Source organism: Pteropus vampyrus, unplaced genomic scaffold, assembly GCF_000151845.1.
Source record: "Pteropus vampyrus isolate Shadow unplaced genomic scaffold, Pvam_2.0 Scaffold111, whole genome shotgun sequence".
Taxonomy (NCBI): domain Eukaryota; kingdom Metazoa; phylum Chordata; class Mammalia; order Chiroptera; family Pteropodidae; genus Pteropus; species Pteropus vampyrus.
Window position 1 is genome coordinate 1,173,971 of NW_011888892.1, and position 10,598 is coordinate 1,184,568.

At 59.0% G+C, this 10,598-nt stretch overlaps 1 protein-coding gene across 5 annotated transcripts in view; it reads left to right on the plus strand.

Annotated features, from left to right (window-relative positions):
* LHPP (phospholysine phosphohistidine inorganic pyrophosphate phosphatase) overlaps positions 1 to 10,598 on the plus strand; it is a 106,872-nt gene that overhangs the window by 55,150 nt on the left and 41,124 nt on the right. Inside the window, exon 7 of one of the 5 annotated variants that reach the window (XM_011365458.2) lies at positions 6,469 to 6,862. The exons of the other annotated variants lie outside the window; for them this stretch is intronic. Within the exon in view, the coding sequence (XP_011363760.1) occupies positions 6,469 to 6,523 (55 nt within the window). The 3' untranslated portion in view covers positions 6,524 to 6,862. Of the gene's footprint in view, positions 1 to 6,468; positions 6,863 to 10,598 lie in introns of those variants that run through there. 5 annotated transcript variants of the gene reach the window in all.

Genomic DNA, 10,598 nt, shown 5'->3' on the forward strand with positions numbered 1-10,598 from the left:
GGCCGGGAGGGGGCAGCACTGGCTCGTCAGAACCTGCAGTGGCACGTGGGCGGGAGGCCTGAGCAGCTCTCAGCTTGACCAGCCCTGGTCCAGGAACAGGGCAGCCGGGAAGGGCCTGGATGGGCTCTCTGAGCCGTCAGCCAGCATATGGGCCTGCATGGGCTGCTTCGCCTCTCCATGCTCCACTCCTGTCTGTAACATGCAGATGCTGCTGCTGATCTTGCAAAAGGCTGTCCAGGCCAGCCCGGCAGGTACAGGTGAGCCTGTGGTGAGCCCTGTCTGCTCTCTCCCTGGTGCCTGACCAGGATCTCTCGCGGTTCCTGGCACTGTCTGTAGCTCAGCCTGGCTCACGCGGCCTGTGAAGAGCTCATTGACCTGGCTGTGTGAAGTAGCAGTTAGGTCTTGCAATTGGTCCCAAATGAAGACGTTCGCAGGACCTGAGTATTTCCTCACATGTCCTGGACTCATCTGGAAGATTTCTCTGTAGGCAGTGTTTTCTCTCGGTCCTCGGAGTTACCAGCACATGGGGTGCGTGGATCCCGGCCGGGCTGTGTGACCGTGAGCCAGGTACTTATGCCTCAGTTTCCTCACTGCAGATGGAGGTACTAATGTCTCAGCTTCCTGAGGTCATTGGTAAGACACTAATTGTGACAGCCACAGATGTAGGTAGGACCTCCTTCACCAGAGACTTCATTAGTTTGCTTACCCTCAAAACAACCACACGGGATGGTTAACTGATATAATTTCAGAGAGGTCAGGGAACTCACCGAAGGTCACAGAGCTGGTGAGAGCCAGCTTCCAAGCCGCTCCAGCCTGTGCAGGGTCACCTGGGATCACTGTCCTTCAACTGTCTGCTAGTCCTGTGGCTTTTTCAATCGCGTTGGCCTCTGGGGGCGTGGGCTGTGAAGGCCCGGGGGTGGGGGTGGGGTGCCAGGAGGGGCCAGGGCTGAGAGAAGGGCTTACTTGGGAGCTCTCAGGCTGGGGGCCCCAAGCCTGTTCCGCTCTGGCTCCTTGGGAGTAGGGGGACTGAGGTGGGGCTTCTGGGCCCTGCCCCTGATCCAGCCAGAGCGCCCTCTTGTACATTATGGGATTCCTTGCAAATTCCTGGGCCGGGGGTGGAAGGTTCTATTGCTTCAAAAGCGTTGAAAAGGCCTGAGGAGCAGCGATCATCTCCAGCCCCCTGGCCCGCCCCACTCACACACCTGCCCTTCACAAGCAAGGTGGAGGCGGGGCGGGAACTGGCACCAGGCCCCCGCCCCATGCCCGCTCCGCTGGTGTAAGCAGTCCACCCAGCAGCTGAATGGGCCCAGGCATGTCCTTGGGCCCCTTCCTAAAGGTCCACCCGCAGGCCTCGGGGTCTCATGGACGCCGTGTCTGGAGCTGTGGGGTCCAGGCAGCCTGTGGAAGCTACTCCTTGTTTTGTTCTGGAGTCAGCCGGGTGGGAGAAGAAGGGGTTAACCTGTTTGGAACCTGCCAGTAACCTGTTTGGAACCTGCCGAGAACGAGGAAGCATCTGTGTTGCCACGTGAAACAGTTAAAACAAACTCCCGCTCAGCCCCTCTGCAGCCACCCCAGGCCGCCCCACACGGTTCTGGATGGGGCTGGATGGGATCTCGTGAGCGCCTCCTGGTGTCCCAACTCCTCTCTGCAGGCGTGAGTGGGTCCCTGATCCTGCAGGTGGTGGATGGGACGTGGACAGGACAGGACTAGGGCTGGCCCAGGGACCAGCCGGTGCCTCCCGGAGCCAAAGTAGACATCTCCCGGTGGGCTCCGTGCGCTGAGGGCTGCGGAGGCCCATGGCCAGCAGGGCTGGGGAGCTTCGGTGCCACTTTGGAAGGGACCCGTGGAAGGCAGGAAGTGGGACGGGCCCCATTTGGCAGAAGACCATTGGGAACCCGAAGTATTTAAAAACAAAGCCGGTGTCACAGCTCGGACCCGTCAAGGCTCGGTTTGGACAGTGACCCTCGAAGGGTCACGTTGGAAGCTGTCGGTGGCCTTTTGCTGCTGAGAGAAGGGAGGACCGAGCCACGAGGGGCTGGGCGCCTGGACTGTGGTCCCAGCTCTGCTGTGGACTGCCAGGTGGTGGCTCAGGCCGCCTGACCTCTCTGGTCATAAAAATAACAGCCTTCACGGAGTAATCCAGCGCTTACCAGGTGCCGGCGCAGGCACTTTTCCTCCCTTGCGCAGTCAGCCTGCGGGTTACTGTAGCAGTGTCTGGGTTTTAAGTGAGACGGACATTCAGTAACCACCTGGTGGACCCAGGCGTCTAACCAGCTGTGTCTGACTCTGCTTGCAGCCCCTGCTCAACTCACCCAGTTTCCCTACCTGCCCTTTCTGCCTCTCTGAGAGGTCCTGGGATGTCTTGGGGGCCAAGGGAGATGTCGGGGGTGTCAGAGTTCTTCCTTTGTGGCAGGGCTGTGGTAGCCAGAAGTGGGGACCTAGGTGGGAGAGGCAGCATGAATTGGGGCCACAGAGAGCGGGCGACAGGCGTGCCCAGGTGGCTTGTGCAGTCAGGCAGGGTGGGAAGGCCGGGCCCTGTTGAGGGCCGTCAACACCCGGGGAGCCTCTTCTGCCTCCCCGCCGAGCCTCAGGCCTGCAGCAGACGCTATGAGCCCACAGCCTCCCTCAGCCCTTGCAGGCTCCATCAAGAGATGCTATCTCAGGCCCTGCCCATTAGAGCTAGTGGCTGGGCTCTGTCTCACCCATCGTGCTGCCCCCACTTCACAGAGGAGGAAACAGAGGCCAGAGAGACAGGTGGTCAGCATGAGGGCCAGCCCCAGGAGCTGGGTCCCCATTTTCTGGTCCTGTGGACCCCTTTTCTGTGCCACTGCCCTGAGGGTAGGGGAAAGGCTGGTATTACCGCGGCTCTGGAGGTATCAGCGGGCGTGAGTAATTTAGGTTGCATTGTAAACAAGCGCTGCTGGGCTCATTTCGCCCTATTATGTGTGTGGGTTTGTGTTTCCTAAGCACGGAGCCTTGGGATGTGGGCAGGCTCTGGTGGGAGGGTGTGGCCACCTTAGACGAAAAGGCTGTCATAGGGCTCAGCAGGGTCCTTGACTCTCCACTCTGACCGAGGCCTCTTCGGGGCATCACCGCACCAGTTCCCCCTTCCTAGGTGACCCAACCAGAGCCTCCCTCCCGGTGCTGAGGGCTGGGCCCACCACACAGGGCTCACACGTTCGGTGGGCACCCTGCTATTTGCTGTTACTTTTCCTGCGTCTGCAGGTCTCACCTCCATAGGCCTGACCGGCTCATGGCTCTCTTCTCAGCCTAGTGGGAGCTTTGAAGTGGGGAGGAGAGAGGCCCAGTGCCACGAGGCTCTGGTCTGCACATGCCCAGCAGCTTCCGGAGAGCAGCCTGTGCTGCTCTGAGCCCTCGCCCGAGCTGGCCGAGGGGACCCTGGGGATGGGCCTCCTTCCCCTGAGACGGAGGGTCACGCACGGCTGCCTTGACCTGGGCAGCTGCCCACCCAGTCTGCTGCTTATCTCTGGCTTCTCGGATCTGGAGGAGACCAGTGGCAAAGAAAAATGTGGCCGTCCTTTAGAGACCCACGTCTGGGAGAACCCTAGGGGTGATCTAGGTCCTCTGCTCCCGCCCCGTCGTGTGGAAAGTGTGCCCAGAGTGGCTGCTCACCTGCCAGGTGACACGGCTCTCTGGAAGCTGATTCACGTGGAGCCCAGGTCTGCTCACCAGCTCTACGGCGGGTGGCAGACGAGGGAAGCGCCCCCGAGAAGCTCGCGCCTTGTCCCGTGGCATTTCATGGTACTTTATTCCTGATGATGTTGCACATATTGGATTGTTTTCAGCTGGGCCACGTGGGGTCAGAGGGTAAGTTTGCTACAACTTGGGCAGATGGAGTTCAAGTGCAGAGTGGTTGCTCAGGGCCTCTTCCCGGGGGAATTGGGTGGTTTGAGGAAATGCGAGGTGTCCCTGAGGCCTGCCAGACAGTCCCCAAGTGTTCCCTGCAGCTCACCAGCCGTCTGGAAACCCAATTCATCTCTGCCCCCCAAAAGTACAGTCGGGCCCAAGGGCCTGGGAGGTAAAGCCCTGCCCTCCACTGCTATCCTGGGCCCAAGTTTCCCCAATAATCAGCGATGGGCAGACCAGTAAAAGCAATAGCTAGTGTTTATCGTGACGTGCCAGAGGCATGCTGAATGCTTCTGCAGCTTGTGTGTCTGTTCTCCCCCAACCTGGGCATCGGCACTCGGGTTATTATTCCCACTTAAGGGGTAAGGAAGCTGAGGCCCGAAGGAACAGGAGCAGGGCGTGAACTCAGGCCAGCAACTGACTGCAGACGCGCCCCTTATGCGTCCCCAACCCTCACCTGGGCTCCAAATGGCCACAGGTGATAGAATCTCTGAGCCCTGAAGCTCACGGAGGAACTAGCCCCTGCCAGCTCCTGAGCTCCAGTGGTAGACAGGTTCATAAGTCTCATGCGAGTCTGCACGATAGCGGTGTAGACCGGGAGCGAGGGGGCACTGAGGCTCGGCCACCTGTGGGTGGGCCCCGTGGTCCTGCCAGCGATGTGACTTCATCCCGCAAGACAAACTGCAAGGGCTTCTTAGAACAACACGTGGGGTTGGTGGGGGTTCCTGATATTACCTGTAAAAATCAGTGATGCTGGAGGCCGGAGTCGGGGACTGGTGAGCCAGGCTCTGGCAGGGATGGGGTGATGGTCCCTTCACCCCACCTTCCCACCCTGAAGTCCCTGAGTGGCTAGGAAGATGCCACCGTCTGCTCAGTGGCAGAGCAGCCTGTGCCCACACTCAGTCTCTGCCCAGATACAACAAAGGGGCTTTGAGGGGCTCTCCCAGGACCCTCCTCCAGCCGATGTTCTTGGAACTGGAAGCCCTTGCAGGCCGGGGGACTGAGTCACAAAGGCCATTGTCATGCAGTTGCCCCCCGAACCTCCCCTGGAACCCTGGGGCCCAAAAGTAAAACCGAAAGGCAACCCAAGCCCGGGGCCCCGGAACCGCGCCCAAGCCAACAACGGGGGGTGGGTGCTCTCTGTGGCGTGGGTGTGCCCCTGGCTCCCGCTACACGGACTGTGACCCTGTGTGGAGCTGTCTGTGCAGCTCAGCCATGCGGTGACTTCCCCTCACTTACTGAATTACGTGCTCACAAGTATGTTCACAGTAGAGGCTGGAGGCTCATCCTCCCCTCATGGCCTCGTTCCTGGGGCCCTTGCTGCCCTGCGTGCTCCTTGCCTGCCCGCCCCTCCCCATCTGACCTCACTGTCATGGGGTTTCCGCGGGCGTGTCCCAGGTGCATTTCACCACTGTCCAGCTGTCCTCCCAGCCGATGTACTCCCCAAAGGGACTAGAGCTCATGACCGACCTGAGGGAAACACTGTCCTCCAGCTGTTGGACCCCCACTGCTGGCACGGGCCAGCCCGAGACCCATGTCCTACACTCAGGAATCCACACCCCAGCCTGGGGTAGTCACACCAGTGGGACAAAGCAAGTGCCAGGTGACTGTCTGCAGATGCCCTGGGAAGGCGAGGTCTGGGGACCCCACGAAGGCTGAGACTTAGGAGCCGGGAGGCAGGAAGTCTTTCTGGGCTTGGGGCTTTGCTCCCCAGATGGAATATCCTGGTTGCCAGGGTCGCTTGTAGCACAGCATTGAGTTGCTGGTGCGAGCGCGTGGGGTTTACCTGGCACTTCTCTGCCGTGGGGCGGGTTCAGCGGGGCCTGTCTGGGCCCGAGCACAGAAGCCCATGGAAAAGCCATTTTTACCCTGAAGAACTCCATTAATCCTCCTACTTTTTATGTGTTTGACAGTGTCACCAATGTTGTTTTTTTTTTTAAGAAATTAATGTAATTTTTCCAATCATATGAGAAATGCACACCCTCTTTGGAAAATATGAAAAAGCACAAAGAAGGAAGTAATCCTAGTCCCACCTCCCACAGGGAACTGTGGCAAGCATTTTGTTCTGCCCGTTTCCTTAAAAATGCAGTTATTTATAAAGCGCTGTCTGGGGTTGGAGACTGTACCCAGAGAGCCTCTTGCATCTGAGCTAGTTCCCGTCTCGGGGACAGGGTTGTGCCTTCACAGAAGTGCAGCCCCTGGCCTCCCAGCCCAGCCGTCCAGGACGGAGCCTGCCCAGGAGGCCGCAAGTCCAGCAGAGCCGGAGGGCAAGCTAGCCCCGCCCCCCAAACTCCAGGGCTGCCTGGAGAGACAGAGAAGGTCTGAGCCAGGCGGTTCCTCCCCTCCATCTGTCACCCACCAGGGAGGCCTCTCGGCCCCGGGGTGTGGAGTAAAGCCGATCGTCATGTCTCCTGGGAATGGAGTAGATGCCCCTTTTCTCCCAGGAAGCCCGGGGTAGGAGGAACTGTGCCCCCAAGGACAGGGAGAATGTCCACCCGTTAGCAGGGTTAAAGGTCATGGGGATCAGATGAGACACTGCCCTGGTGTTGCAGGCGAATTGTGTCCCCCAAGACCTGTGACTGCGACCTTATTTTGAAACAGGATCGTTGCAAACTTAATTGAGATGAGGTCTTACTGGAGTAGGGTGAGCCTTTAATGCAATGTGACTGGTGTCCTTAAGAAAAGAGAAGAGATACCAAGACAGACACAGAGGGAAGATGGCCACGTGAAGACAGGCAGTCAAAGTCCAAGGCGGCAAGCCAAGGAACACCTGGGGCCCCAGGCCACCAGGAGCTGGAAGACATGGAGGGCTCCTCCCCCGGAGGCCCCAGAGGCCCCGGAGGGAGTGCCCGCACCTTGATTTCAGACTCCGGCCCAGGACCATGAGAGAATATATATATTCCTGTGTCTTAAGCCCCCAGTTTGTTGTGCTTTGTTACAATCACTATTAGCCAGGCCTGTCTAGTATGAATTGAAATAAATACCAGACATCATATCATTTTGTCCCAAAACATTTCAGTCCAGAGCTAGACACTGGCCGACTAGGGAAGGGGTGGGGTGAGGGGAGTCAGGGAGATTGCAGGCAGGGGTTGGAGGGCTTGCCATTGGGGTAGTGGGGCGGGGGGGGGGCGGGGGCGGAGGTAGGGAGGGCTGGAGCTGCAAGTGACAGGTGGAGGTGAGATCAGCAACGGCCACACTGCTTGTCCAGCTGAGCCTCAGCTCGAACGTGGCCAGGACAGCAAAGCCAGCTCTTTCTGCCGTGACTGTCTCACAGGTCAAGGCTGGTGGTCTTGAAGTCTCTGACCTGGAGGGAATGGAGAAGGGGGACATTATAGAATCAATCTATACATTTTTAAATGCGTGGCTTCTTTTTACCGTTAAGTAGCAATGGTGATTATCGTGTCAAGTCTTGAATGGGAATTAGGAAATCTAATAAGAGAATCTGGTGTAATTACATTTTCCCACCGAACGACTTCCCCACAGTGCATCGAGGACATGGAATCCCTTTGCCAAATGAATCTTACCTGCTAAATTCGGAAGTTTAGGGGAGAGGAAGGAAGTCTCTGAGCCCTAGTTCTGGAAAAAAGCTTTATTTTCTTTTTTCCTTTTTTAGCTCAGGTCTTATTTGTAAAATCTTAAAAACTCATAGATGAAACCTTTAGGTACTTCCTTCCCTTTGTTGGGGCACAGTGTATGTGATTCCCCTGGTGGCCAGTTAGTGAGGTTCACGGGAATGGGACGGTCGTCCACGGAGGGGCCTGCCAGCCCGCCGGCCGCTAGCTGCATCCACGGGTGTGGTCTCTGGCATCAGAGGCCCAGGTTGGATTCGAGGCCTGGTCACTGCCTGATGGGGCACTTTGGGGCAAGTGACAAACTCTCTGAGCCTTGCTTTTCTTGCCTGTGAGTGGGGTTGGTAGTGCCTACTTTTCAGGTGTTCCAGTGACAGTCAAACCCAGTCATATCTGTAAAGCACCTGGCGCAGTCACCACTGGCCTTGCAGGGTGCGGGTGACACAGACGCCGTGACCTTGGCAAGCAGGGCTCAGAGGCCTGGGGGTTGGACACAGTCCTCTTGTTCATGCCGGTGAGCTGGGCTTGAACATCTCTGGCGATGGGGGGGCTCGTTTCAAGGGAGCCTGGTCTGCCGTTGATACTGTCATTTCTGTGCCTCTGCTGACCTCTGTCTTGTGGCCTCTGCTCTCAGGCTGCTGCAGGGCAGGGACTGGTGGGTGACCCCGTCTTGGTGGTTGAGCCTGTGCTGGAGGATGATGCGCCCCCGATGACACACCCCTTCTTGTGCTGTCAGCAGAGAGGACCCGCCCCCCACTCCCCGTAGTACTGTGTTCAAATAGCGTATCTGCTTCTGTCTGTAAGATTTCTGGACACGTGTGTGGTGGGAGGAGGGACATCGTGAGTCTCGAGGACGGGGTGGTCCAGCTGCCCTGGCGTGGAGGCCGCCATGGAGGGCCCAGCCACAGCCTGTTATGTGCACAGGCCTCGTTCCTGTGTGTGCACAGGTGCGTGTGTGGGGGTTTTCCCCACTTTGACCGTGGAGCCGCAGGCATGCTTCTCCTCTGCAGGCTGTGGCTCTGGGAGAGAGGCTTTGGGGTGCCACTGCAGGAGGGGGTCGCCAGGGCAGCAGGGCGGGTGCGGCTGGTCCACAGAGGCCTGGGAGGCCGAGTGCCCTGCCCACAGCCTTGCTGCCTGCTCTGTGACCCCAGGGTAATGTCCACACTTGGTCACAGGGAGTAGCTCTGTGCCCCACAGAGGGCGCTGGTCAAGGTGGGGGTCTAGGGCCCAGCTCAGGAGCCTGACAGTCACTGGATGACCTCGCCGTCCGGGGTTCTCGGTGTGAGCCTGCAATGCTGCCATTTCCACGTAGCCCGTCTATAACATGGGGCCACAGGAGCCATGACCTCCCACGAAATAGTGTGTCCCTAGAAATGGTGCTTGTTGTCATCCTCGTCATACCTGCCGGCATCAGTGCCTCTCCAGCACACTCTGGGGGCCCCTGGCACCAGGCGAGGCTCCTCGGGGGGGCGGGGCTCCCATCTCTGGCCTGCTGAGCTGAGTTGCTGGTCTCTCCTGGGAGCCTGGCTTCACTGCTGAGACACACAGAGGACTTCCGGAGAGTGCTGTGCGGGTCTTGGGCCAGGTCCTGTGTCCTGAGGCCCTGAGATTCTTCACACCCTCTCCACAGCCTGCGGGCACTTCCTGCCCTCTCCCCCCAGGGCTCCCCCGGACCGTCCTCTTGAGTCCTTCCTCACTGTCCCCCTTGTCACCCCATCCATTCTGTAGGCTTTCAGGTGGGGGCTCCGAGCACTCCATCACCGCCCTCTGTGCCCGGGTGGCCCTGTGGCCTCCCCACTCCCCACCCTGGAAAGTGGGCTAATAATATTCACCGCCTCTCTCCAGAGATAAGGAGAGAGAAGCTCCTCTGCCTGAAGAGGCCGTGAGTCACAATTAAGGGGAGAAAGGGGGGCTCCTGGGCTGTCCTCTGGAGGAGCCGCTGAGCTGGACACAGCCCTTAGCCCCGCAGTCCTGTCCAGATCAGGCCTAGAGGGACTGGCGTGAGGACACCGTTCTCTGGAAAACGCTGAGACCACGTGGACCGCCCTCTCCCTCCCTCCCTCCCAACTCCCAGATGCCCCGGAGCCTGCGGAGGGCCAGCCCCAGCGTGAGGCCCTTAGGGCACCAGCATTGTGCTGGCCTGGCCCTGAAGAATTAGGGGAGCCCTTTGCTGATTAATATGCCATATACGCTTTGGGTTTAATTGGAGCATAATTGTAATCCATATGCCTGTTAAGGTAATTACACTTATAAACCTAATATAATCCATAGATCAATGGGTGCAGAGCTAATTAAGGCAACTGTAATTAACATTTACAAAAAACCTTGCAATTACCGGAGTATCCTCTAAGCTGGCCGTCCGAGCGATAATGAGGCCGCTTGGGCTCTGCACCTCCTGGAGCCTTTGATTCTGCACCTCGGGCCTCTGGGCACCGAGAGCTCGGCTCGGCTCCCCGGGCGGGGTCCGCCCCCGCCGTCGCCACCTCGGGGTGCTGAGAGGGGCACCTGGCTGACGGCGGCGACACCGGGGGAGCCAGTCGCTGTGACTTGGCAGTGCTCGGTGCTCAGCGAGTGTTCTGGTTCTCAGACTCAGCCTGACAAAGGGATCTTGGAGAAAGAACGAGAAACCACGAGGTGACTAAGAGGAAACCAAAGTCGGGGGGAAGAGGGAGCTTCCTCACCTGGCCTCAGGAAGCTCGGGGGCTGCCTGCGGGCTTCGCCCCTCCCCCCCCCCCCGCACCTGGCTCCTCCTGCTCCGAAAGTGGGGCGAGAGGAGCCTGCCCTGAAACGTCGGCTGGCTGTGCCCACAGTCTGTCCCCCAGGTCCCTCTGAGAGGGCGTGTTGGGCCTGGCGGTGGTGGGGGACTGCGGGCGGCAGGGGGAGAGGTCGTGATCCCCGAAGGTCAGGGAGGCACGGCCAGCGCCCAGGGCCACTTCACAGGCTGCCACGGAGACAAGTAGCAGGAAGTCCAGATTCCCTTGCTCCGTGGCTTTTGCACAGCCTCTGAGTCTGCGTGCCTGGGAAAAGGAACCCTAACACAGAATGTTCTAGAACCCTCCTCTCCTTACTCCCATCCACACCCCAGAAAAGCCTGACACCTGCACGCCGGGGCCAGCATTGCCCCTGTTCCCGGTGCTGCCTGGTTCCTGGTAATAGTGTCCG